This window comes from Phaenicophaeus curvirostris, chromosome 7 (genome assembly GCF_032191515.1).
Source record: "Phaenicophaeus curvirostris isolate KB17595 chromosome 7, BPBGC_Pcur_1.0, whole genome shotgun sequence".
In the NCBI taxonomy this organism is placed as follows: Eukaryota; Metazoa; Chordata; class Aves; order Cuculiformes; family Cuculidae; genus Phaenicophaeus; species Phaenicophaeus curvirostris.
In genome coordinates this window covers 12,401,265-12,429,105 of record NC_091398.1, presented here as the reverse complement: position 1 = coordinate 12,429,105, position 27,841 = coordinate 12,401,265, and the positions used below count along the sequence as shown (strand labels likewise).

The 27,841-nt window shown below is 45.9% G+C and overlaps 1 protein-coding gene across 3 annotated transcripts; it reads left to right on the top strand.

The window, feature by feature from the left end:
* Positions 1-190: 190 nt before the first annotated feature.
* MCM3AP (minichromosome maintenance complex component 3 associated protein) lies at positions 191-27,841 on the top strand. 3 transcript variants are annotated; one of them, XM_069860813.1, is made up of 28 exons: positions 191-776; positions 1,418-1,641; positions 2,708-2,786; positions 4,654-4,801; positions 5,876-6,063; positions 7,776-7,915; positions 8,406-8,603; positions 8,807-9,075; positions 9,753-9,915; positions 10,473-10,633; positions 11,711-11,955; positions 12,634-12,824; positions 13,738-13,838; positions 14,792-14,923; positions 15,522-15,635; positions 16,155-16,307; positions 18,209-18,406; positions 18,720-18,788; positions 19,415-19,549; positions 19,942-20,095; positions 20,331-20,589; positions 20,960-21,057; positions 21,712-22,102; positions 22,237-22,494; positions 23,166-23,295; positions 24,261-24,467; positions 25,085-25,232; positions 25,727-27,841. In XM_069860813.1, the coding sequence occupies exons 1-28, from the start codon at positions 191-193 to the stop codon at positions 25,883-25,885; spliced, it is 5,298 nt and encodes a 1,765-aa protein (XP_069716914.1). In that variant the 3' UTR covers positions 25,886-27,841. The 3 variants fall into 3 exon arrangements, with proteins under 3 accessions (XP_069716914.1, XP_069716915.1, XP_069716912.1); XM_069860814.1 differs by having other exon boundaries at positions 2,708-2,804; positions 11,711-11,922; XM_069860811.1 differs by having other exon boundaries at positions 2,708-2,804.

The window sequence follows — 27,841 nt, the reverse complement described above, 5'->3', positions numbered from 1 at the left end:
ACCCGGCACCGCCCCCCAAGATCCGGTACCGCCCCCGGGACCCAGCGATGCCCCCCCAGGATCCGGTACCGCCCTGGTGATCCGGTACTGCCCCTCGCACCGCCCCGCGGGCCCCGGCACTGCTACCCGATACCCTGCCCCCGGTGCCTCGCCCCGCCCCCTCCCCCCGGCGAGCTCGGCGGCCGTCGCCATGAGTTCGGGGGCCCCGTTCCGCGGGCCGCCCGCCTTCCCGCCGCTGCGGCTCGGGCAGGCCGCGGGGTTCGGGCAGACCGGTGCCGGTGCCGCCCCCCCCGGGGTCCCGCTGGCGGGTTTCGCGGCGCCGCCGGGCAGCGCGCGGTTCAGCTTCCGCCCCCCGACCGACCTGGGCGCGCGCGCGGCGCCGGGCGAGGGGCCTCTGGCGCCGCCCGAGTTCCGGTTCCGGCCGCCCGGCGAGCCCGAGCGCGGCCCCGCCGCCTTCACCTTTTCGCCGCCCTTCCGCTTCGCGGCGGCGGCGGAGCCGTTCTCGTTCACGCGGCCCGAGGAGCCCGCCCCGCGGCCCGAGGAGGCGGAGGAGGCGGCGCCCAAAGGCGTGAAGCGGAAGGAGGAGCGGGAGCGGAGCCGGCCCGAGAAGCGCGCCGTGCTGATGTCGCGGCCCCGCGCCGGGGCGCTCTTCGGGAGAACCATGCAGGAGCTGCTGCGCAGCCAGGGCCGCGGGCAGCGCGAACGGCACGACCCCGACGCCGAACGCCAGCTCGGCCCCGAGCCGCGCGCCGCACCCCGGGACACTCCCCGCGACGGTACCGGAGGGGAGACCCCCGGGACGGTGGGGAGCGACCTCCGGGGCGGCGGGACGGAGGGACCCCGGGGATGGGGAGGCCCGGGTGGTGGGACAGGGAGACCCCCGTGATGGTGGGGAGAGACCCCGGGACGGCCGGGTTGGGTGGATGGTGGGGAGGGGAGGTCTCCGAGATAGCGTATGGAGATCCCTTAGGGATGGTAGGTGGGGGTGGCAGAACCCCCTGGACAGGGATTGGGGAGAAGGGAGATCTTCAGCACAGTGAGCTGGAGCAGCATATGTGGGAACACCCCTAGGGCAATAGGCTTTTTGTGGGGGAGGGAGGGTAGGGGACCAAGACCCCTGGGGTGGTAGGCTGGGGCAGGAAGACCCCCAGAGTCTTAGGCTGCAGTTAGGGGGGAAAGCCCCCCCAGACGGTAGGCTTGGAACACGCACACATGCACTCCTGAGGGCAGTAGGCTTGGGGGATGATGGTGATCTCTGAGGATGGTCGGCTTGCGGAGGTAGAGACCCCTGGGCAGTAGACTGGGGTGGAGGGGTGGAGGATGACCTCCCGGGATGGTACACTGGGATGGGAAGATCCGTGGGACAGTAGGCTGGGGAGCCCTGCTTGTTGAGGGGATGGATTTCCTCTCTTCACAGATGCCCCCACCACCACCCCCACCTGCCGGACTCGGGGCAGTGAGAGCACAGAGGGGTCAGGGGGCCTGTCCACCGGTGAGCTAACGTCCATCCAGTGCAAGAACATCCCCGATTACCTCAATGACAGGACGGTGCTGGAGAAGCACTTCAGCCAGTTTGTGAAAGTCCGTCGGGTCATGACCAGGCGCAATAAAAAAATGGCTGTTGTCCACTTTTTTGATCATGTGAGTATCAGGAGCAATGGGTGTAAGAAGAGGCATAGGTTTAAGTGCCTGGGAGAGGGCCTACTCTGGTGAGAACTGTACCCCTCTGTGGTAATGCTGTCAGTGTTTCTCCTGGGAGAAAGCTTTGTATTGTGAGTACTGCCTGACAGACAGAGGTAGAGGTGTACTGAGCTGCACCTAAAATGCCCTAGCTGCAAGAGAATCATAGAATTGTTGAATTGGAGAAGACCTTAGAGATCATCAACTCCAACCTTACCTGTCTAATATTACCATGTCCCCAAGCACCTCATCTGCCCACCTTTTAAACACCTCCAGGTATGGTGACTCAACCACCTCCCTGGGCAGCCTGTTGCAGTGCTTGATCACCCTTTCTGTGAAGAAATTTTTCCAGCTGTCCAGTCTGAACTTCCCCTCATGCAGCTTGATGCCATTCCCTGTTGTCCTATCACCTGTCACTTGGGAGAAAAGACCAACATCTACTTCTCTGCAACCTCCTTTTAGGTGTAGAAAGCAATAAGGTCTCTTCTCAGCCTCCTCTTCTCCAGGGTGGACAACCCCAGTTCTCTCAGCTGCTCCTCATAAGACTTGTCAGAGCTCTGCCTGACTTTAGCTGTCCTGTTAGCATCTCACTCAAACACCAAAAGGATCTTCCCTCTTTGTTGTGTCCCAAACCTGAATTCCATGCACTGCTGTGTTCTTGCTCAGGCTTGGCAACTTCACAGGTGGGCAAGGTGAGCTTGTGCATTCCTTACAGGATGACCTGCTCGCCACAGATGCTGCTGTTACATCAGCTCCGAGGTGTGTCCTGGAGTCAGTTTGGAGACAGTGTTACGTTTCTGCTTTGTGCTTCCAAACGCACCTTTGGTCTTGACTGCTCTAATCTGACAGTAGCAGAAAGCAGTGATCTTTGTAGCAGTCTCCCTTGTCCTGATGGTTGCATGTGAGTGAGAGGTTGTAATGAGTTTGTAGAAATTGGTAAATGTCTCTCTGGCAAAAATGGCACAAAAATGGCGTTTTGGTGTTGTGGAGGTAATAATTTTCATATTCTGCTTCTCTTTCCTTTCAGGCTTCTGCAGCTCTTGCCAGAAAAAAAGCAAAGGAGTTGCACAAAGATATTGTGACATTTTGGCAGAAGAAGAAAACAAGTAAGTCTGTATTTCCAGGTAGGGTTACTGGGTGATACATAGATGGCGTGACAGCTGCCCTGTTCTCGCTTCCTCATACGCAGAGAATGACACACCAATGGTCTTCATAGCAGGATTATTGCAGCTCCAGAAGTACAATGATTCTCTTTGACTTCTGCTACTCAGGATTGGGAGGATTGAAAGTTATTCTTTACAGAAGCATAAAAATAGTTGTTCTGTGTCATATTTGACATCCTGGCTGGCACTGCCTGTGGCAAAAGCTAATGGTAAATATGCAGGAGAGGGGAAAAAGAACAGGTTAAATTGTTTAACTACTTCCAGAATAACCTATGGCACAGGAGCCCTGGGAGCTGGAGTAGTGTCTTAGCCCACGGAGAATCTTTCTCTTGTGAAGTTAGCCAGTTGCTGTTGTAAGTGCTGTAAACTTCCAGCATTTGCAAGTGCCGTTCCCTGGTATTGAGGAAGTTTTAAGTGAATAACTGCAAATCACAGCTGGAATTGCACTGCTGCTTTCTTAAATTCCCGTTGTCTAAAACCTTTTGATTGCTCTGAGCCAAAGTGCTGTTTCAGCCATACAAAAGACCTGAAGATGCTTGAAACGACGGCGTAGTTTTACAAGAGGTTTTAGAAATTATTTATGCAGCTGTACAAGGGGAATATGGTGGTGTTAACTTTCTGCTCCTATGTGGAAATAGGATGTTCTCTGGGGATGTAAGAGAGCCGAGTTTCAAATGCCTTGCTGCCTGCTTCAGAGCACAGACTGGGATGTGAGCTTCCACCTTTCAGGAAAGTGTTTTGAGAACTGAGTTAAGGAGTGGTCTGCAGTGAATGTCTGTGTTGCCGAGGTTGCAGTTGTGCGTATCAACTGTTGCATACTGCTTGAGCCAGGAAGAGGTGCAAACCTAAATCTGAGCCTAAGAACTGAGCTTAGAAATAGGAAACCTGGATTCCAGACCCCGCTTGGAATTAGGGCAAGTGGAGGTATGACTGTTGTCTGTTCAGCTGCAAGACAAGTACTTGAACTCTCAAGTGCTTTCCTTTCTTCAGCTTTATGAATGCTGTGTGTGTACCTCTGAGATCCTAGCCTAGGGATACGCTTCATCTGTCAGCAGATGGATAGTTCACCACAGCTTTGCCCAACCACAACCTTGCCTTCCAGAAAATGAACAGCTGTGGAGTTGTCTTCCTGAAAAATTAACATCTTGAAGTAGCAGCTACAGGGATGACCTGTTTGTCTTCATAATTTTGTTGTGTGTGAAGTCTATAGAAATTTGAACAGCAGTGTTCTGAAATAACTGATCTGAGAGAGTTTAAGAAATGCAACTAGTTTAAAACTTCTTCCTGTGAGAAGAAATTTTTTCTTTCTTCAGGGTATAGGTGTTAAGTCTTGAGCAGACCTGCAAATTTGAGTCTTGGCTCAGGTATGTGAAATGAATTAAAACACTTAAGCAGGAGCACTGGGAACCGTGGTTTACATAGATGAAATGGATTTCATATCCCATAGAGAGTTATGACTTTCAGATTATATCCCAAACCTGAGACAACTTAAATCTGGATGTTGATCAGACTTCATTTACTGACGATCTGGTGACCAATTGTGGTTATTGCTAAGTCATATTTTATTTAAAAAAGCTTAGTCTTTATAGAACAAGGAAGCAGCTCGTAGAGTGACTTGGTACAGCACCTACTGCAGGCTGTCCTGGAGGTTTTGCATATGTGTGCAAAACTGTGACATCAGTTTTATTTTCTAATAGGATTATTTTAACTTGACTGCTCACCACTACCACCACCACCATGAGAGGGAAAAAAGAGTTGTTGCTTGAACTATCTGACAAGTACCTGGCTTCATGTTTATATGTCTTTTCAGGTCCAGCAAAAGGAGAATTTTCATCCAAGGAGAAGAAAGCAGGTGAAGATGAAGGCAGGCAAAGCAATGAGGAGCAAAACTATCAGCATTCCCCTCTTCGAAAAACCTTAATAAGATCCTCTGCCAGCAGTGTGATGCCTGGTAAAAGGTGTGTCTGCTTCCCTGGGAGTCTTCCAGGCAGCAAACGGGGTAGAAAGCAGACAATAGGGATCGATGTGTGCCAAATAGTCATGTTCTTGTAGGGGAGTGTGTGCTTATTTGTCTCTTCTGGCAGGCTTCTTTCACACATGTGCCTCTTTGGCTTAATTAAAAGCTCACAGATCTCAGGCTTTGTCAGAAAGGTACTTCTCGCTGCTTATTAAGGCCTTTAACTTTTTGTCTGCTTATTTCTTTTGAATGTTTTGTTTGAACCAACATCTGTGATAGGGAAGCATAAGGAAATAGAACGAAATAGTGCAGAGCTAAAATAGGACCAAGCATGAATGGCAGTGTTCTATGGTCAGGATTAAATGACCTTCTGAAGTGAATAGTTTCAGTTGCAGGTGATTACAGTTCTGTGGAACGAGAAGCCCCTTTTCAGAGTAGCTGGTGAGTTTGGGTTGTCATCTTCTCTCCCTTGAAGTGAATGGTCCTTGTACAGCCATCATCCTGTTCTGCATCATGGGCTGAAGCAGTGAGGTTGTCATCTTCCTGTGGTACTTTAGTGGCCTGTCTAGTTTGAGAAAAGTCATAGTATTATAAAATCAGTAATTGATCACGAAGAAATTAGCGTTCCTTGATTTAAGTGTATGTTTCTATGCAGGCCCTGTGGAATCTTTTATTAATGATCTTTGTTGCTTTAGAAAGCATTCATTCTTTCCACACCAAACAGCAGGCTAGTTCCTGGTTTAACATGCCAACTACTGTGCCTTAGTGATGGAGAACTGCTGCAATAGCCATCTAGTTCTGTCCACTTGAAGACAGATTCAATAATACCATTTTTATAGTGCAATGGTCAAGGCTTTCAGTGGAAATCAGGAACACTTGGCAGTGTGGTGGGTTTAACCAGATTAATCCCCAGCACTAGTGTTAGCTCACAACCACCTTTGCATGCAGATGTTTATTTGATATGTTGCCTCATGAACCACATTCTTCCAGAGATGTTGATGCTCTGAGGAACAGTGAACAGATCAAGGCCAGGGCATGCGTTACTGCATTGTCAATAAAAATCTTCTATTTTCAGTTCTCCAGCAAAGAAGCCTTGCCTTAGAAAGGCGCTGCAGTTTGAAACAGATCTCTTCGATTCCAGTTCAGAAGCACAGAGCTCAGATGCCTTGGGAGCTTCATTGTCGTCTCTGGTAGGATTAGTGGCTGAGACATCTGAAGAAAGATATCGTCTTTTGGACCAAAGGGACAAAATCATGCGTCAAGGTAATTACACAAGCTAGAGCGTAACATCTACTGCTCTGCCAGAGAGAAGTGTTTGGTGTCTGTTGCAAAGCCGTTGTGATGTTATGGACATGGTCTTAAAGAAAGTTTAACATGGAGCAGTCTAAAGCCCTCTTCTATGTGAGGGATTTATTGTATAGATTCACTCTTGCAGAATACACGAAACCCTATTTTACTTATTGCACATGTGTATTCCTTGTGGAAAGTGAATAGCGGTGTGTTCTGTGAAGGTGGCTACGCAGGGGGATTTGCATCCCTGCAGGCTCTTTGAAGAAAGCTACCTAAAGCCTAACTGTTTCTCTAAATTCAAACTACTACACAGCTGGTAATTATTTGAAGAACTGGCCCTTTGTTTCACAGTGATGGATTGTAAACCCTTCCGTCCTCTTCTTCCCATTTCAAAGCTGTGACCCTACTTTTAGTGTAAGATCTCTTAATACTGACAAAAAAGTTTCTCAGCTACTTGACACGGAGTTGGGAAATCGCTTGTTCTTGGTTAAGATGGGCTCAGTGCTGGGTCCAGCCCTGTTCAATGTCTTCATCAATGACCTGGATGAAGGCATCGAGTGCACCCTTAGCAAGTTTGCGGACGACACTAAGCTGGGTGGAAGTGTCGATCTGCTGGAGGATAGAGAAGCTCTGCAAAGGGATCTGGACAGGCTGGACCGCTGGGCTGAGTCCAACGGCATGAGTTTTAACAAGGCCAAATGCCGGGTCCTGCACTTGGGGCACAACAACCCTATGCAGCGCTACAGACTAGGAGAAGTCTGTCTAGAAAGCTGCCTGGAGGAGAAGGACCTGGAGGTGTTGGTTGACAGCGACTGAACATGAGCCAGCAGTGGCCCAGGTGGCCAAGAAGGCCAATGGCATCTTGGCTTGTATCAGAAACGGTGTGACCAGCAGGTCCAGGGAGGTTATTCTCCCTCTGTACTCGGCACTGGTGAGACCGCTCCTCGAATCCTGTGTTCAGTTCTGGGCCCCTCACCACAAGAAGGATGTTGAGGCTCTGGAGCGAGTCCAGAGAAGAGCAACGAAGCTGGTGAGGGGACTGGAGAACAGGCCTTATGAGGAGCGGCTAAGAGAGCTGGGGTTGTTTAGCCTGGAGAAGAGGAGGCTGAGGAGAGACCTCATTGCTCTCTCCAACTACCTGAAAGGAGGTTGTGGAGAGGAGGGTGCTGGCCTCTTCTCCCAAGTGCCAGGGGACAGGACAAGAGGGAATGGCCTCAAGCTCCACCAGGGGAGATTTAGGCTGGACATTAGGAAAAAATTCATTACAGAAAGGGTCATTGGTCACTGGAACAGGCTGCCCAGGGAGGTGGTTGAGTCACCTTCTCTGGAGGTGTTTAAGGCACGGGTGGACGCGGTGCTGAGGGATATGGTTTAGTGTTTGATAGGAACGGTTGGACTCGATGATCCGGTGGGTCTCTTCCAACCTGGTTATTCTGTGATTCTGTGAAGATGTAAATAAAGCAGGATAGGCTGTTAGGATACGAAACGTTGTGTATCTTTTAGAGGCGTCAATCTTTCCAGCAAAACTCTCTATGTCCAGGTGGAATGGTAGGAGAAACTGCCCCAAAGGAACAATACAGCCCTGGGAAGGGCCCCAGAGTGGGTCAGGGTAATAATTGTCATGAAATTGAAACAGCGAGATGCTTACCGTTTTATTCTTTTTTATTTGTTTATATTTTAATTAGCACGAATAAAAAGGACTGATCTTGGCAAAGCAAAAACTGTTGTTGGCACTTGCCCAGACATGTGTCCTGAAAAGGAGCGCTACATGAGGGAGACAAGAAACCAACTCAGTATCTTTGAATTGCTTCTGGGATCTGACAAGGTACGAGTTCTCTGCAGACAGGGATTTGTTATTCTCGGGACATCTCTTTGGCTGTATCTTGTATAAAGCTGCTGGTTTTGTTTAGTTGGTTACAGGGTTAATTCTGGTGGAAAAGTTCTGTCCGCTGTTTCTTTAATTTCTTTAAATTCACAAAAAGACTCGAGAATTGCTTTTTCACTCTTAGTCATGTGTTTTATTTGGCTTCAGACAGGCATTTAGAGCTGTGGTTCTAAAACCACGGGGCAACAGTATACACTGCGTGGAAGGCTGCGTTTGAGGCTGCTCAGTCAACACGCAGGATCCTGTCGTAACAGAAAATAAAATATACTTGCTCTGGTAGTGGAATGGACATAGGTTTTTAGTGTGAACGGTGGAAAAACTCAAAGTCTGCTTCTTACTAAAGTAAAGGCATGAATGGGATGAAATCCTCTTACTCCTGAAAAGCTGAACATAATCCTTGGACTTTGATTCTGTTCTCCACATCGCACAGGTAGATCATGCAGCAGCAATCAAGGAATATAGCAGGTCTTCAGCAGATCAGGAGGAACCTTTGCCCCATGAATTGAGACCCTCTGAGGTGTTGAGCATGACCATGGACTATTTGGTAACAAACATTATGGATCAAGGAGAAGGAAACTACCGAGAATGGTATGACTTTGTCTGGAACAGAACTCGTGGAATAAGAAAGGTAAGGACTAGTGGATGGAAATGTTCGATGATAGAGAGCAGATCATGTAATGCTGTAAAAAGTTAAGCAAAAAGCAATTGCTTTGAACTGCAAAATGACTCAAAGCACAGCTGAAATGTGTTTTCAAAGGTAGTGCCAGATGACTGTGCTTTTCAGTTGTAGTTAAACATTGGTGTGATGCTTTCTCTGATCATTCTGGTTAGGATATAACCCAGCAACATCTCTGCAACCCGCTAACGGTGTCTCTGATTGAGAAGTGCACTCGCTTTCACATCCATTGTGCCCACCACTTGTGTGAAGAGCCCATGTCCTCCTTTGATGCCAAAATCAACAACGAGAACATGACTAAATGCCTGCAGAGCTTGAAGGAGATGTACCAGGACCTGGCTAACAAGGGGATTTACTGCAAGAGCGAATCAGAGTTCAGAGGTTATAATGTCTTGCTGAATCTCAACAAGGGTGACATTCTCAGGTGGGAACAACAGATATTGCTTGTTTTTCTTCTTTACCTGTGGGAAGAATTGAGATTGGCATTAAGTATGGACAAACTGTAATGGAAATGAAGAGCTTAGTTGCAAAATATTTTTGCAAAAAGGAAAAAAGTATACTGTGGTTGTGTTTGGATTTTTTTTCAGCAAGTAATTTTAAAAAATGTCTTTTTTAAGAAAAGAAAAAAGCTTTGTTTATTTTCTCCTTGAGTAACTTGCTAGAGGTTCTGCAGTTAGTAAAAGAAAATAAAAGGTGAATCTTCCCTTTTCTCAATCAAGGAATTCTTTTTCTCTTCCCAGAGTGATATGCAAGCTTCACTGCTTTATCTGCAGTTAGGACCAAGCAAAAACCATTTTCTGAGCAGAGTCATACTTTGGCTTTTCCAGTCAATTTCTTAACTGCCTTCCTCCATAGATGCTGGAGTGATGTACCTAAATAATAGTACGCTAATTATGCAATTAATGAGACTCATTATTAGGAGACTCATGATCAGTAAATAATGCTGCAAATTTAATTTTCAGCCATGTATTTTGGACAGGTTTGGAGTTACCTGTCTTGCTTAAAGCTTATAATTTTAATTCCATTTTATTACAGGTTGCTATTGACTTGTGATTGTAAATATTGAAGCAAAAGGTTTGTCTCTGTCTTTTATCTCCACAGAGAAGTACAGCAGTTTCGTCCAGAGGTTAGAAACTCTCCTCAAGTTAGGTTTGCAGTTCAAGCTTTTGCTGCATTAAACAGCAACAACTTTGTGAGATTTTTCAAGTTAGTACAAGCAGCTTCCTATCTGAACGCCTGTCTCTTACACTGTTATTTCAGCCAGGTGAGAAAATGGCAGATGAGTATTTTTTTAAATTGTTGATCAGTAAAATAGTTTGGGACTTTTGAGAAGAAATATCAGAGAGCGGAGCACTTGGGTAGATATTTAGCCTTGAAAATAATCTTGTTCTTGCTTCTCCAGAAGTGGTTAAAAAAATCTGTTTTCTGCTATGATATAAAGAGCAAATGCTAAAATACTCTTCTCAGCTTTTTTCCCCCCGTAACTGTGCACAAATACTTATTATTTTCCCTGAACCACTGGGAAGCAGAGAAACAGGCCTGGGAGTTTTGCAAAGGAAATATCAACTGCACTCTTGGAAACCCTTGCAAGGGTTTCTCCTGCACAAGAATTGCAAATTCCTTCAAAGTGAGTAGTGTCGAAGAGCGGAAGCTGGAAAGCATAGAATTTAAAAAGAAAGTTAAACATCCAAAGTTGTTTGTACAGTATTTGACAAAGTACTGATTTCTTTTTAAACAGGATTTTGATATTTATAGTGCATTTGTAGCTATTTTGGGGTCTTTAACTTAGTTATGTGGTTTTATCTTTTGTCTTCCCCCTAGATTCGTAAAGATGCTCTCAAATCTCTCAATATTGCCTACACTGTGAGCACCCAAAGAAGTACGGTGTTTCCTTTGGATCACCTGGTCCGCATGCTGCTGTTCAAAGATGGCGAGGAAGCAACTGATTTTATCAGTTACTATGGCCTGAGCGTGTTTGATGGGTAAGAGCAAAGAATACGGCATCTGCGTCTTGAGGTGCCTAGTGGGGTTAGACCGATGCTGGGCAAAGCGTTAATGTAAACAGGCTGCCCCCAGCCTATGGAACCAGAAAAAGAAAGAACAGGTTAAGAATAGGGGTTGGGCTCTCAATGCAAAGCACTAGGATAATGAATGGGTACAAATTTTAATAATCCTTCTATTTATATTGCTGTGATTCTGAAAAGTTCTTAAATTCTGCGTCTTTCCCTCAAAAAATGGGATTTGTATCCCTTTAACTACTGTGACTTCCCACATATCTTTTTTTGCGCTTGTACTCCTTTTTTTACTTGATTTGATAAGGTGACAAGGGATTTCAAGGATTCAATTATCTTGCAGTTGAATTGTAGTAAATTGCTGTTCTGTAGGAAATGAGGATACAGGATTCCTGCTTCTCAGGAAACTGGCGTTATGGTGATGTGTGTGGGACGTGATGAAGTTGAACAGTGCAGACTAGGTGTTAGAGGATGTTGGAGGCCAGCAGTATGCAGATAAGAGTGTCTGCCATGGAAACACATTGTAGGGTGTGCTCATATAGAATTGCAATCTCAAAAGACCAGAGAAAGCAAAAAATCTGAGCATGCCAATTAGTGCTCTATTTCCTAGTAATGTTCTGTTCTGAAATAATAAATTAGCCATGTTAAAGTTGCCATGACTGGAAGAAGATTGAAGCTTTTAAAATTACTTCTGTAGATAACCCTGCTATCTATCACATGGAATGTAGCCTAGGTAAGATGTATATGAATAATATACGCTGCAGATAAGTGTTTAAAGGAGAAAGAGACAAAATAGTCCATGCGGGTGCCCAGAAATGTTAATGAAGCTTGTGCTGTCTTAGGAGGATAGTTGGGAGAGCAGTGTTCTCTGCCTTCACTGTTCTGGTTCCAGCCAAAGATTTAGATCCAGGCTACAGGGAGCAATGCTGAGTACCCAGTGCCTGTTTCACTTTGATTCACTGAGCTGTCCAGCTGAAAACCTAGAGGTTACTGGTGCTTTAAGGATTTACTCCTGTGGTTTTGTTTTTTGTTGGTTTTTTTCCCCAGTGCTTACGTGGAGCTGAACCGCTCAGCTTTCTTGGAACCAGATGGGTTACCCAAACCACGTAGATCGATGTTTGTCAGCCAGAAATTAACTGTCTTGGTTGGGGAAGTTGTAAATGGTGGGCCGTTGCCCTTTGTGCCTCGCCACATACCTGTGTCCAGCTTCAATGAACAGAACAAGTATACCAGTGGAAGCACCTCTGTGGATCAAGCTAGTAGTAGCCAAAAATCTGGTGTGGAAGCAACTGGTAAGAGCAGGCGTGCATTCTAGATACCACTCAGGAAAATACTGCTAAGTCAGCTCTGTGAATAGTTTTATTTTACAAAGCACAAACTGTTCTTGGCCCACATGGGTTGAAATTGCTTGGAAACTTGGATGTTAAGAAAGCATGTTTTGATTTAAATGTACTTATGTATCTGTAAAAGCTAAGAAACAACTTGATTAATACAATATATTTCCCAGTACAGGAAATGCACGATGAAATATGCGCAAATTTGCCAATATATGTGACCAATTTGTGTGACCAGAATTTGTGTTGCAACTGTTTACACTCTGTGTGTGATCATGTTGAGCAAGTTAGCTGGATGTATGCTATTTTTTTTGTCCTTCTTGGAAGTACAGATACTTTGTGTTTAGTCAAGAGGTGTACTTAACTTAAAACGGTTTTACTGAAAATGTGTGTTCTTGGTACTGAAGATAACGTGCAGTGGCATTTTGTTGTGCTTTGTATAAAATATTTGTTAATGCAAATTAGTTTCTATGCTATAATTACGTTTTTAACTTTAAAGTAGCAAACTTCTGTTGGGGACTTGTTTTATGACCTGATGAGATTTATCAGGCAAGCCAGCTTTTGAAGATGAGAATAGTTTTGCTTCTACTTGTAACTGATCTAGTTTCCTTTATTTTTCTCTTCTGCCCTCTCAAGAAGGAAGGATGGAAAGCAAAGGCATGGATTTAGATACTGCAGCAGTAAGAGTCCAGCCTCCAGCTCATCTTCTGCCGTCGCTGTTACCTCGTCCGCTTGTGCCAATGCTGCCTCCTGCGCAGGCAGTCTCCCAGCCTGGTGGTCAGCCTGAGCCTCTCCCATTGAAGCCTCAGCCTCTCTACACAGACACAGTAAGGAAAATTTAAACCATCATGATGAATTTGAGAAAGACCTGTGATCTGTAATAAAAGATAAGTGAGTTCTCTAGTTTGTTTCAGTTCTCCAGAATCTGCATATGTTCTGCAGAGCCAAAAGGAGACCGTCCCTGCTTCAGTGCTGTGGGTACTTGGAGAAGTTGTCTCCTTGAACTGCTTGGAAAAGAGAAAGTTTTGAGTAGTTTCACATGCAAGCCTGAATCAGTGCATTCTTGCATTCATAGGATAAACAGAAAGCGAGAGTAGAAGGTGATTATCTTGACTTCATAGGTCAACTTTGCTTTAGTAAATAACAATGAGCTGTTTCTTAATGGCATGCATTTCAAATGAGACATGGCAAAGTTTCTTCTTCTAGACCTATGACTGTGTTTGGTCTTGAATGCATACCCTGTGTATCTGTGCTGTTCCCCTTTTTTCTCCCTCTTGCACATGTTTAGATATGTGCATATGCTGAACCAATCTCAGAGTGTCTCGTCGCTTTGTAAAGTACACCTGCCATATTCCACCTGAATGTGGCTACACTTCAGTGAAGATTAGGCCTGGTCATTTGGGATTAAATCAACTGAATGAGAGAAACTCAAATACGAAAATAGGAATCCCTCTCAAATTCACTTCCCTTAGCTGTTATTTCCTGACTTGGCTTGACTTGTTAATATTTAATGCAGATAGCTGCTTTTGGTTTTGGGTTGTTGTTAACCTTTTCAATAGCCTAAAATTTCCAGGGTGTTGTGTGTGGTTAAACTAGTTCGGTTTGTAAGTAGAAATACAGGTGGTGTTGCCATTTACAGTCAAACAAGGCTGCAAGGTCTGCTCCCAGTTCACGTGTGTGCCCGGAATGTCCTGAGCAGGACTGCATCTTGCTTCATCCGCCTCCTCTGCTGTGTTGTAGGACATTGCTGAAGTGGTAGACGGGCTTGTGCAGGATGTCCTCAAAGGAGAGTGCAGAGAAGTTGGCAGAGCAGGAGTGGCCTACGTGACTGCCGCCATCTGGTAAGGAGCATTTATTGCTAGTGCTCTTGGAGTCTGCCATCAGGCTGCAATTTGCTGTAGCAGCACCCCGAGTGGAGGTCATAAACTGAGCAAAATGAGGTATACAGGGGAGGGAATCTTACAGGTACAGCTGAGGGAAAAGCAGACCTTTCTTCAGATGTCTGCCACCTCTCTGCTGCACAGCAGCTAGACTAAGGAAAAGCTGACTGCAAACCTCTGTGAACCTTGTCTTGTGTGACACCAACTCTGCTGTCACAAGAAATGTGTGCTGTGGAGTGGAAGGTGTCCAAAGCGGGATGAGAGGAGTAAATCTAAATCTGACTGCTTCTCTGCTTCTAATAGCTCTTCCTGTTCAAGGCAGTTGGTGGAATGGTAGATGTGAGTGTGTGACCAAAGCAGTATTACTAATGCACCAGTGTTTTGGTTCTTGCTGAACCACACAGTGTCAGGGCTATCCCAGTTACCCACTCTGCCCCACTGTGAGCAGACTGGGATGGGATTGAGTGAGGGGGACAGTCGGGACAACTGACCTAGACTGACCATGGAGATAGGCCATACCATCGTATGTCATAAAAAAACCAGAACAGGATTGGAGGAAGAAGGTGGTGAAGTTTTCTGGCTTGCGGGTAGCCGTTGACTGGGGACTGGCTGTGCATTGGTCTGCCCGTGGGAGGGAGTGGAGGGCTGCCTTTGTTTTGCCTGGTGGGGCTGTGAGGTTTTCCCCACACCCCCCTTCACTTATTGAACTGTTTGTCAGTTCAATTCATGATTTTTTTTTGCTTTTGTACTTAGTATTTTCTCCCCTGTCCCAGTACTGGGAGAGTGGGCCAGTAGGAGTGTAGATGCTTGACTAGTGGCTGGAGGCAACCCACCACAGCAGAGCAAGGGTGTGCTTGAGAAAATTTGAATTAAAACTTTCTGGCTTTGAAAAGAGAATTGTTGTTTCTGCACAGCATCTCAGAGGCCACTGTGGAGGAACTTGTGACTAAAGTGGTGAAGGAGATTCTCAGACAAGTGGCTGGAAGTGTGCTTAGTGCAGAAAGGGAGCGTGTCAAAGAGGAAAGGCGCAGAGTGGAGGAAGAGAGGTGAGTTGCTGCTTTTATTGTGGGGCAGGTTGGGCTGTATACTCCCTGCTAAAAGAGCTGGTGTCAACCTGAGTCCTTGCACGGATGCTCAGGCCCTGTGTCTTTCCACCATGCCAGCAGTGCTCAGTTTGTCTCAACCTTGAACTGCCCTAGACAGGCTATCCCTTCTGCATTCTCAGGTGATCTGCTAGTTAATATTTTGGTGACCTGAGAGAGCCACTATGGAAATGGTAGGTGGGAATTCTGGGAACTTCTTTTCACTCAGAGCTTCAGAAGAGGGAGATGCATCCTGGCCCTGCTGTATACAGGAACTTTTCCTTCTGAATGAGGTAGCTTTCTGTACCTTACTGGGGTATGAATAGAATAACCCCATTGTTATCTGTATTTTTGAGGGCAATCTGGCTCCATACAAAGCTGTTTATCTTTGGAGAGAGAAACCACCTAGTGGAAGCTCAGCTTTTGGCAAATTAACTGTTTGACTCTGCGTGTGGCGCTTGTGTAACTCAGCAGCAGGTTTGCCAGTGTAAATCCTTTCACTTGTGTAAAATTTGCCATTTCTACTTGCCAGTTGTGTAAATTCTTTTCTCTGTCCTTCCAGGCAAAAGCAGGAAAGAGAACAGTTAATAAAGCAGTTGAGCCAGTTGGTGGGTATGGAGTTAATGGAAGAAGTAATAAAGGAGAGTGTTCAAGAAGATTCAGCCAATCAGTTAAAGTACGTACAACACAATCTATGCTATACTGCACTGTAGGGTGCTTTCCTAAGTGTAGGAATTTGTCAGACAGTGGTGGGCTTCTTGCTCGGTCTTCTCTAAGGTCATCTTCAATAAAGTATTTGAACAAGAGGGTAAGCTTACTTGACCTTACTGCCAGGGGGCTGGCAGTTTGCACTTATGGTGTGTTGGGCAGTAGTGGTTTTCCAGGGTGGAAGGGTTAGAAGCTTTTGTCTAGGACAAGGCTACCCTATGTGTGTGTGTTTTCCTTCTGACTCCCTGAGGGCTCAGCAATGGGCTCTCTTGTAGACCCTTCTTTGGAAATCCACTATCAGTGTAACACTTGAATGACCTCTGATTGATTACAGGCCTTATTTTGAAGGGCTGTAGAGTAGAAGTAGGGAGAATCCCTCCACTTTGCTAAATGTGATGGTCTTGCCTGTTCGCACCTCAGCTAACTGTATTGGCGCTTGCTGCAGCCTCCACCTCACTTGGTCTTTCTTTGTTTCATTTTGAACTAGATATGCCTTAGAAAGAGACCGGCAAGCCCGTATTGCCCGATGTTCGGAAGAAGTCAGTGGTCACATCATGGACCTCTTTTTGGAGGATGAGATTTTCCAGATTGCTAAAGAAACCCTTCAGGAGCTCCAGTGTTTCTGCAAGTACTTGCAGCGGTGAGTTGCTGCCTTGTGACACAACTGCTTTTCTTGGGAGCGCTGACAAGGAGTGATTAATAGAGTTTGATCTACAGCTGTTTGGTTACGTTCTTTTTGTTTGTGTCTTGTCTCCCCTGTAAGGGGACAGTCTTATCACCAGCCTCTAGTAAATGCTTAGCCGCATTTTGGGGAGGGGAGTGCACCTCAGCAGAATTGGGTAAGGTGCTTGGGGAGGGGAGCGCACCTCAGCAGAATTGGGTAAGGTGCTTGGTAGGAGAGTTCAGTTCATTCTGTTGGGAAACCATAGAATCATAGAATGGTTTGGGTTGGAAGGGACTTTAAAGATCATACAGGGACATTTCCCACTGGATCAGGTTGCTCAAAGCCCCATCCAACCTGGCCTTGAACACCTCCAGGGATGGCGCATCCACAACTTCCTTGGGCAACCTATACCAGCGCCTCACCACCCTCATTGTGAAGAATTTTTTCCTAATGTCTAATACTAAATCTTTCCCCCCCTCTAATTTAAACCTATTCCACCTTGTCCTATCACTCCATGCCCTTGTGAAAAGTAGCTCCCCAGCTTTCTCGTAGGCCCCCTTCAGGTACTGGAAGGCTGCTCTGAGGTCTCCCCAGAGCCTTCTCTTCTCCAGGCTGAACAACCCCAACTCTCACTGTGTCCTCATAGCAGTGGCACTCCAGCCCTCAGATCATATTCATAGCCCTCCTCTGGACCCATTCCAACAGTTCCATTTTTTTCAAACTGGTGAGACTTTCTCTTGGTAGTCTTTCTGTTGGACACCTGTTTTTCTGAATGTGTTCTAAGTGTTCAGTGGCTGTTTCAGTGCTCCAAGACAGAGATCCGTTTCTCCCACTGCAGCCAGATGGTGGTGCATTTCAGATGGCATTTCTTGCCACTGAAGGACAAGCAGCAGGCCAGTCTCTGTTGTGTGGAGCACCTTATCTAGCAGAGTTCCTTCTGTCTTAAAATTAAGTTTGTCTCTCTTCAGGGCATGCGTAAATAGCTTTCAGTGCAATAGCAGAGACTGAGGACGAGCCTAAAGGTACATGAAAGAAGTGTATGTGCAGCAGTCCAGCTAGCTGAATGATGCAGAACTAGTTTTGCAAGCCTAAACATACCAGAGGAAACGCAATAAAAAAATTTTCATTGATAAATTGACATTTTTGTGTTACGACACTGCTGGTTGCCACCCATTTTGAATTGTTTTGTCATAGAAAAATATACAAACACCTAATGCTAAAGGCTTTATTATATATTCACTCCCTGTTGGTGAATTCACCTTTTGAAATGTTCTTTAAAATTAAAGCAAGAAAGACGCATACTTTTCTTACTGCAATAGGTGTTGCAAAAATATTTTCAGCAAGGGATTGAGATCTTGAAGAAGCTTTGTAATGGATCATTGTAAGAAGCTCTGTGTGCCAGGAGTAAACATGCTGAAAACAGGGAAAGAAAACTGCTTGAACTTTTGCCTGGGGAGCACAGGACAAGGCGTGTGGCACAGCTGAGAAGGGATGAGATGGAAGAGGAGCAATCCTGTTTCCCTCCTGCTAGGCCATGATTCAAGTGTATCTTTTTAAGCAGAATGCTGCTCTGTTTTGTCTGCATTGTTTTTTTCATTTTTTTCAAATGGGGCAGAAGGCTGTTTCATGTGGACACTGCCTGGGTAAAGCTGGCAGGTCTTGTCTCACCCTGTGCTTGCTCTGTTGGAGCTGCAAGTTTGTGGCTGTGTGCAGAAATACAGGCTGAGCCTGCAGCGCCCCCTCGCACCTGCCCCTGGGCAGACTGACTCGTGGGGCCTTTGAGAGCCCAATATAGTCTGAAGAGCAAAGGTGAGAAAACCTGTTTGGTCTGCAGAAGAGTTTGTTAATGTGACCCATTTGTCTGTTCTCTTCCCAAGGTGGAGAGAGGCTGTGGCAGCTCGAAGAAAGCTGAAACGTCAAATGAGGGCATTTCCTGCTGCTCCCTCCTGCACAGATCTGAAAAATAGCCTGAAAGCACTGTCCCCTAGTGCAGAGTGGCCTGTAGCCATGGAGAACTTGTGCAAGGGAATGGTAAACCTGGGGAATGGAGGAAAGCTGGGGATCTCTTCCACAAGGTAGGGATACTTACAGTGACAGCAGTTGGCATTCTGTGTGAGTTTTTGTGGGGGCAAGTTGCAGAGTAGCCCTCTTCTTCCATTGTGAATGTTAATGCTGTTTCAAAACTGTTTGTTCCTAAGTACCCTCAAAAAGACCTTTCCTGTACAAATGTCATGACAAAGACTGCAAACCTAAAGAAACTCTTCTTCCTTTAACAGCAGCTTTCTAAAGTGTCTGCAGTACCTCTCCGGTCTTACTAAGTGTTTCTTAAATTTGGTTAAAGCAGCTGTTTTATATGAAAAAATACAACCAAGAATCTTTTGTTTCCAGATTGAATTTGCTGAGAGACAAGACAGCTCGTGAAATTAAAGTTCAGCACTTCTACCAGCAATTGTTAAGGTATGTTGGCATTTGGTCCTTGTTTTCTTTCTAAGCAAGTTGTAGCAGAAATGCCAGAGATCTTGAAAATGTTGCTAAGGAAAGGCAAATCATACTTGAGTGTCATTTGCAGCCTTGCTTCTAGAGGTATTTTCCAGATAAGGGAAACTGGAAAATAAAACCATGAAAATTTTAGACCATCTGATTTGGGTATTTTTTTGTACCTGGGTGAGGTGGGGCCTGGGCACGAGGGTGCAAAAGAAGGTGAATAAATGAGCTGTTACCGGCCTGGCTTGTGTCATAGAGAGTTTGGTCTAGGTAAAGTGCACCTGGAGGTCTGCCTTCTCGTGCACTCCAGTGGCCTGTGTGTGTTGGAGCAGTGTGGAAGTGAAGCGATGCATTCAGGGTTCCACAGTCCCCAGAGTGAGACTCGGATAACAGATTAAACAGCTGTAATTCTTGAAGGCATCTATTCTATGGCAGAATAGATGGGCAACAAATCTAAAGAACTAGCTCTGAGTTTGGACTGTTTGAACTGGATGGTAACTAGTTTACAGTATTATAGCTGGTTCGAAGCAAGAAAAATATTGACTATATGGGAATTAGCACTAGGAGGGTCTTTTCACCAGCTTCTGTCTTTCTTTCAGTAATTTAGCTTGGACTCCCCTGGACCTTGTCTCATTAGTCACTGAACATATTCCAGTTGAACAAGAACAGGTATTTTGGAAGCTGCTGTTGGTTTTGCCAAGTGATGAGGAATATGCCGAGGATAATCCCAGCAGGTAAAAGTTTATTGCTGGGTCCCTTTCTTAAGCAGGGTACTCAGAAAGAAGAGAAGTAGGAGTATATGGTCCTTGACCTGTGTTTTTTTTCCCTACCATGTCAAATTTCCAGGTTTTTTTCCTCCAGAGCACTCTAAAGAATATAGCTGTAATTTAGCTGTCTCTGTCTTCTTTTCTTCATAGAATTCCGTTTTCTCATACTGAAAATAGAAAACCTTAAGATATGTTACAGCGTGGAGACATTTAATAGCTATTTAGCCAAATCGAAGCAGTATGGAGTTTATTATAGATTGTGATGTCTTAGAGGTATTGATGCTAAAACCCTAAGATGTCTTTTTTTTTTTAAATTAAAAAAATGAATACCCTAAAAGCCCACCTTTCTTGTTTGCTAGGGTACTGGTGGATTGGTTGAAAGTCAAATTTATGGGAGACAAAAGCTGGAGAAAAAACACTTCACATACGGGAAGTAGAATTCAAACGCTGACGCTGTTTAATTCTTCTGGCATGCAAGGGAGCAGAAGCATTAAAGTCGGTGTCTGTATAAAGGTAGGTGAGAACAGTTTTTTGAAATGTAACAGGCATTAGAACAGGGAGTGCAAGTGCTCTTTTCCAGTGGATGTTGTGCAGGGGCTCTTCCCACTGCATCCTGTCATACAGGTTGTGAGGATTAGGTTGAAAATGTCTGAAAAAAAGGTGACATTTGTTTCCAGTTGACAGAGTAAATTCCTGCCTAAAAGTTTAGCTTTAGTTACATAATTTGTCATTTTTATTACTTGCATAGGTGGCACATGGTGCACTGTCTGACTGTGAGCTCGATACAGCTGAGATGCAGAAAGACTTGCTTGGAACCAGTGGTCTCATCCTTGTCCTGCCCCCTCGAGTGAGGAGTGAAGATGTTGCAGAAGATGATGTTTATTGGCTTTCAGCTTTACTGCAGTTGAAACAGTTGCTTCAGGCCAAACCTTTCCATCCATTAGTTCCCCTGGTGGTCCTCGTCCCAGGTCAGGAAGAGATGGCCACAAAGAAAGAAGTAGAAGAAGGTATGTAATTATTTCTGTGCCTTGAGGAAACATTGTGACTGCTCAGGGCTGCCCCAGTAAAACTGTTGTGGCTAGTGCAGTCTCTCACATACAGTGTCTGATAAAGTGAGAGGTTGTGAAGCACAGTGCTTTTCAAAGCTTTGCTAAAAATCCCAAGGCCTTAAGAACTGATCAATACAGAAAGAGGTGAACTTTCTTTTGACTTCCAGTTTTCCATTGCACACAGTGTTTGATCTTGATAGTCTGTGGGAAAGGGTGGAGGAGAGAAGTGATGCTTTGAATGTAATGCAGAGTGTGAGTCTAGGTCAGAGTAGGAGATACACCAGGGGAAAGAACAGGTGAGTATATGGTGGATTTTCTTATTTTTAAGGTTTAATGCTGCAGGACTTGATTTCAGCCCAGCTTATTTCAGACTACGCCATTGTTGAGCTTCCAGGTTCTATCAATGACTTACAGGGCACCCAAAGGGTAAGAACAGCTACTTTGAACTTTAAGAGTTACTTGACTGGTTTATCATTAACCTGTCTTAATTAGTACTGTCTTATAAGGAATTATTATTGTTAGTAGCTTACATTGCATCTGAGTATTGTGTAATGGGATATTTTTCTGTTATTATAGTTTTTGTTCAGAAAGCTTCCTTGCCAGCTTTTTCACACACCTGATTTTGCAGGTGTCTGATACTTGCTTGTTAGTACTGATTCCAACATTGGCCAGAAATATTCTGAAATGAAGTATTTCTGCTACTTTTCTATTCTTTGTGACTGTTCTCTAGTCTGACTACATGAAAGACAGTTGCTTCTGAGTAACGCTGAAAGCTGCACTAAAACCAAAACGTGGTGAATCTGTTCTTGTCTGTGCCGCCTGTGTGGACAGACAGGGGTACAGTTGCTGTGTAACAGACAAGTGCTAGTGATAGGGAAGCCTTTCTACTCTTCTGGCTGCTGTGAGATCACTCGTACCATCTGGCTGGAGAATTATTGTTGCAAATGTCGGATTGATGATAGTTGATTTTGCTGCCTAGTATCTTGAATAGTGTTAAGTCAAACTTAGGGTTGCAGTATTCAATATTTAGTGTCCTGATCACTGCAGAGCAGTTTCAATGACCTGTGTTTTGTGTCATAGATCTCTGAGGCTGTTGGCTGGCTGGTTTCCCAGTACCCTAATTCCCTTGAGCTCTGCAGTCAGATCCTTCGGGAGTATATTGAAGATGGGATTGATCGTGAGTTTGGCAAGCGCTTCTACTATGACTGGAAAGAGAGGCGTTCAGCTGGCTTGCCATCTCAGGAGCCTGGGGTCATCATTGAGCTGTACAACAGTGTGCTGCAGTTTCTTTCTGATGTGGCATCCTCCGAGCGTCTTTGTGACTTGTCTTGGCCTATTACTGAATTTTCAGAGCCGGGGGGTAATAAACTGTTGCCCCATCTGCAGTGGAACATGCCTGATCATCTGGCCTGGCTGAAAAAGGCTGTGCTGTTCTTCCAGATCCCATACCTCGATCTGCCTCCATTAGGTGGTATGTACTGTGCACTGCAGCAGGTGGCACATCATTCTCTTGGATGTGCCTGCACCATGTTGAACTATCTGGCTAAGGTGGGTAGTTTGGCTTTGTCACAAATTCTTTCAATTTGATTTGGTTTTTCTCCGTAGCTCCTTGGCGTCCTGTTTGCCACATGATTTTCCAGTATGTGTCTCAGATTGCTAGTTCATCTAATACTCGACCACTGATCCAGTCTCAAGTGGAGAATCTGCTGAGAAAAACTTATCAGAAGTGGAAGAACGAGACATCTGGTAACTCTGATGAAGATGGACCTTCAGTTCATGACATCCCTTGGGATAATATCTTGTCAGTCTGCATTGATCACAAACTGAGAGACTGGAAACCACCCAAACTGCTGATTGCTCCAGGTATCGCATGTCCTTCCACAGCATGGATGATGCTTCTTATGTATTAAATATTTGACAGTGGTGCCTTTATGCGTGGCAGGAAGGGTTTAAGCTCTTGGTCTCCCCGTTCGCACTGCAGAATGACACTTGTGTTTTACTGCACATCTCTGCTCTTCAGAGTGTATGTTTAGTGTGGCTTATGTCTTGGCCTGATCTTGTGATGGAAAATCTTGTCCCTGCATGGAAGAAGAGGGATATGGTCAGAGACTTTCAGCCCTCCTATCCCAGTAGGAGAGAGTTTGCATTCAACCCAAAGCTGAGAATTGGTCCCTCAGAAGCCTTGTAAGCACAGTTCAGCTGACAATTTTTGCTTTCAACAGTGCAGGGTTCATTTAGTGCCCTGTTTGACTTAACTGTAGAGAGTCTCCTTTAGTGCTTAATCCATTGAACATGGACGCACTAGAATTTTTAAAATGAAGACAAAGCAGGATTTTCCAACTTTTCCCAGTAATGTGGTATTTGTCGAACACTAAAGCTGCCCAAGAAGGCTCCTTTTTACAGGCAAGTTATGTCTTAAAGCTAATTGAAAGTGAACACAAAATTTTCCCTCAAGCTGTCTTTTTAATACCAAGTTTTTCATCTGAAGGGGAAAAATTTCTGAGAGTAGATATTGGGTTTGGTTTTCTTCACAGAAGCAGTAAGTGAAGATGGGCAGATTCGTGTGTACTTCTTCAAGGAGCATTTAAAGAACTTCAGTCTCCCTTTTTCGTGGGAACAAGCTCGGCTGCGCACACAGAAGGAGATCCGGCAAGGCCATGAGAGGTGAGGTGGCTGCTGGCACTGCCTGGGGGAGCAGCATTCAGCTGCCCATTGTGCCATCATTTGCTCAGCGAACTCCAAGGAGGTTGCTCAGGGACTCTACCACAAGCGCAGTGCCAACACAAGGCTGAAAAACAGCATGTGGCATCTTCCTAGAACATGTTTGTGCACATCTGATGTACCAGGGTGTGCAGAAACAGGGTAGTATGCAGATTTTGTTTCTCTGGGGTTACTTGGCTCTCAGACTGATTGCTTGGGAGGTTCTTAAAGCATTATGAATGGTGAAATTTACTTCTACCAAAGAAAACACTGTTGAGGCTTTGGAATTAGTTTATTAGTGCCCCCTCCCTTATGTTCACTTTATTTTGCAGCCTGGACCCGACATGTGAATTACATATTAGGTGATTTCCAGATTTACTCTTTAGCAATTACATGTTAATTTTGCAGTATTTTGAATTCCAAACGAGGCTTTCTCCCCCACTTGTGGGAAGACATCAGGAAAGTCCTGCTGCTAAGAGGAAATGCTAGAGATGAGGGGGAGGATGCTTGAGAGCTCTGTGGCATTAAAGTGTTTGAGATCTCAAGGGTCTGGCCTACGTCTCTAGTTTTGTTTAGGGTGAACCCAGTCTCACTTCACTCTTGGAAGCTTGTCTGCTGCCCTGTTTTGCAGCAGGAAATATTGGGTACATACCTTTCTTTTGGGGCAAATTCCAGCCCCTTTCAGATTAATTCCTTTGAAGTCCTGTGCATGAATGGTGGAACTTTGGACTCTGCTACAAGAGAATTATGTCTCCATAATGGTTGGACTCGATGATCCGGTGGGTCTCGTCCAACCTGGTTGTTCTATAATTCTATATATTTTTTACTCCCTGCTGTTTCCAAACTTAAAGCCAGTAGAGCAAAAACAACACACTCATACTGATTTTTGTGCTTTTGTTTGTTTGGGTTTCTTTTCCCTCCTTGCTCAGGCCAAGGGTCAAATCTCCCAACTCATTGAAGAAACCGTATAGCATCTCCATGATGCCAGGTCAATATGGACACGATGTGAGCGTGCTGTCAAGTCAAGGAAAGAGCATTCCCAGTGCAGGTGAATTCACAGACACAGCCTCGGATGAGGAGCTTCTCTCAGCGCGTCTGTTGGCACAGTTGCAACTGGAGAAAAGAGAAAGCAGGAGGTGAGTTCCCAGAGCAGCATCCTTTCCTTGTGGCTCTGGCCCACGGTTGCAAACAATTTCCAGCTTGTATGTAATGGGAACTTGAAGTCCAGCTGTACTAGGAAACATCCTAGACTATCTCCAGTTTCATCAAGCACATCACTGCGGTGCAGTTCCCTGCTAGCTCAGAGAGACAGTCCAGGATGGTAGAAGTACTTGGAGCTTTGAGGAATAGTTGGAAAGTGTATGTGGTCAATCAAGGCACCAATACTAAAGCAGTACAGTTTGTACAGTAGTCTGTATGTCCTGCAGTATCACAAATGTTTGTAAAGTCCTCTGGGGTGTCAGTTTTGTGCCTGTAAGCCATACGGATCACAAAGCTGAAGAACAAAGGCCAAGGTTGGCCCAGGGGTTTCTTTTCTTTGCTGCCTTCAGTCTGTGCAGCTGCTTTCTGTACCACAACTTTCTCAGATGGATTTTTGTCATGGCAGTGGTGTAGGTCAGCAGCATTGGAAACAACGGTGAGCATCAGATTCTTCTTGCAGGCACCTCTGAACCCTGAACTCTTGGCTAACCCACTGGTTACACAAAAAAAGCCAGGCTGTGATTTGACTAGTGCTCTTCATCTTTCTGTCCAGGTTTGAAGAACAGTTGCACCAATATCTAGCTGAGGATGTTGAGCCCCGTGGTGATTTTGTAGGTCTTCCTCTCTACCTCCCGCAGTCTCTGGTCTCTACGCCAACTGTCACCTGTCCTTTGGTGAAGAGTCCTGTGTCATCTCACAAGGTGAGAGCAAGTGGCATGGAGAATTAACTGAAGCTGTAAAGAGTGCAGGTGCCAAACTGCTGTACTTGCAAAATCTTTAGAGGGAATTACTTCGGTGTGCAATGTTCAGACTTGGGAAATCAAGAATTGAAAAACTGCACCTTGGAAGTCACTTCTTTCCTGGGAGGGGAATGCTTTCTGCAGATCTGGAGAAAGATCTTTGCAGGCCTTAATGCTTTTAGCTGCTGGCAGCCATAATGGGATCCCTTGTGGTGCTGCACTTGTGACTTGGAGAATCGCTGTTGTGGGTCACCTTCCCCTAGTTAAAGGAAGGCTGGGACAGAAATAGCAGAACATGCTTCTTTTGCTGTTTCTCCTCAGAGGTGGAGGGTGCTGGCCTCCGGAGTCCTTCTCAAAAGCAAGGGAACAGCCAGTAAGCTGAGAAGTCCTTTTCTATGGACTCCATTGCTATGGAGTATTTCTTCTTTGTCTCATCTCTTTTTCTTTCTGTCCAGGCTGTGAGTCGAGAGGGTTGTGAGCTTTTGATGAAGGAGCCAAGCCCCACGCTGTCAGACAGACTGAAACACTTGCAGCAGCTCCTCAGAGTGAACAAGGAAGATGAAGTTGCCTCTGAGCTCCACCTGTCTGCTCTGGCTGACATGGTGGATATTTGAGCAGAGCTGAGATAAGTGTGTGAGACCAAGAGACTTGGTAAAGAAACCCAGGCCTGGGTGATTCACTAGATGAGCTCCTGGGGCATGTTCCAGAAAAAGCAGGTGTCCTCCTAGGAGAACACAGTGCAGGTGTGGGGCCTGGGCCTTGCAGGTGTGGCTGCCTTGCAAAGAGACAGTATGTTGCGGCTCATGTGTCTCTCTGTCTCGCTGCTGAGATCTGCTGGTCTGTGCCTCCCTCCTTTTCTGCCTCACATGTATGGAGGAGTTAAATGCTTTTCTGGAAGGCCTTAATCCAACACTTTGTGGTGGTCTTTCTTTCTACCAGCTCTCATTGGGGGTAAACATAGGTTCACCAGGAGAAACCTGTAAGGTAGCAGGAGCCCCTGGGGACATTGCAGCACTTGCTCTCCATAGACTCCCTGAGAAGTCCCAATGCTGTGCTCGCTTGCCCCATGCAGGAGCTACCTTGTGGCAGCAGTGAGGGTGAGGGTTTGCTGCCCAGGAATGTCAGTGCTGTTTTTCAGTTGGTGAAACACTTGGCTGTATTTTGTACCTAGTGAGGCTCAGTGAAAATCCAGATGGGTTTGCTCCCCACGTTCTGTTGTATTGAATATTTATGGCATTAAAACCAGATGAATTGCTTGTTCTATGGATTAATTGCCATGCTGGAAAGCACAAAAGACACTTCTTCAGTTATCAGAGGTGGAAGAATGGTTTTCCTTTTTTTGGAAGAGCAGACCAACTTCTTTCTCCATTAATTTAGAAGCTGTGACTTTGGAAATTGAAGACCTTTGGGTTTAGTTTAATATTGATTTCCAGTGGATGGTATGAAGATACACTTCATGCTCCTGTGCAGGATCTGTTGCATCTGGATGCTGCACAGCATCCTGGGGCACTGGCAGGGCACTGGTGCCTCTCCATGATGTGTCCATTGGAGCAGGCAATGTGGTTGCTGGTGGTAGGCACCTCATTGTTCAGGAGCCTGTGATGAAAACCTGGGTCCACAGCGTGCCCACCAGGCGTCCTTGATGGGAGGACCAGGGGCCCATCTAGGCAGGGGAGAGGGAGTACGGGCAGTGCTGTGGCCAGGGGATATACGAGGAGGGGGCAGCTGCAAAGGAGGGTCTCCAGCCAAGGGGAGGGGATGGGGACTGCCAAGGGCTCATCTGTCACTGAGGCTTGGCTGTGTAGCTGCCACTAGGGTCCCCTCCATGAGAGCGTACAGACGAATCCTGCTGAGTGTGTTGTCATCTTCCATCACCATCTGGGGCAGCTCTACCTTGTGAGGGAATGGAGGTCAGGTGTTAACTCCCTGCAGGAGCCAGGTCATGGGATCAGCTGTGGGCTCAGGCATGGAGGCTGCTCCTTAAAGCTGATGCCACTGGTGTAGGATACCTTGGGGCACATCTCCAGCCAGGCCTAGTCTCCCCAGGGTCACCTGTTCGACATGGTGATGACTGAGGCATTGCTCCCACCCAGGTCCCACTCCTGCCTCTGCCCTGCAGCATCTGCAGTCCCCTTGAGCAGCAGCAGGACCTGTCCCTGCTGCAGGGCTGCCCTGCCCACAGCTGGCCCACAGCATGACATCCACAAGGGATCCAGCTGCATCTGTTACCTTCCAAGGGTGCTGGGCTTCCCAGCCCTCTGACAGATCCGGGCACGCTGGGAAGGTAACAGAGATGACGGACAGGGGTCCCTCTTTGGGCACCTTGCCTAGGGAGAGACACTGGGCATCCTGGTGACAACCAGGGGCATCTTCCTCTCCCGCTCTCCGTTCCAACCGCATGCAAGATGGGATTGGCACTCTGCCTCTTGCTCGCTCTTTCTTATCTGTTAATTTTAACCAGGGCTGCCATTTATGTTCTCCATTTACTTGGAATTTTGGGGAAAAACCCAAGACTGCTTTCAGTTGTGTCAAATGTGTTTTGTTGCTAATAAATTTTTAGTGGCTTACAA

Coding starts and splice junctions, on each gene's coding strand:
- MCM3AP (XM_069860811.1), top strand. CDS start 191: ATGAGTTCGGGGGCCCCGTTCCGCGGGCCGCCCGCCTTCCCGCCGCTG. Junction 8,604..8,806: donor GAACTCGTGGAATAAGAAAG/GTAAGGACTAGT, acceptor CATTCTGGTTAG/GATATAACCCAGCAACATCT. Junction 20,096..20,330: donor AAGTCGGTGTCTGTATAAAG/GTAGGTGAGAAC, acceptor TTACTTGCATAG/GTGGCACATGGTGCACTGTC.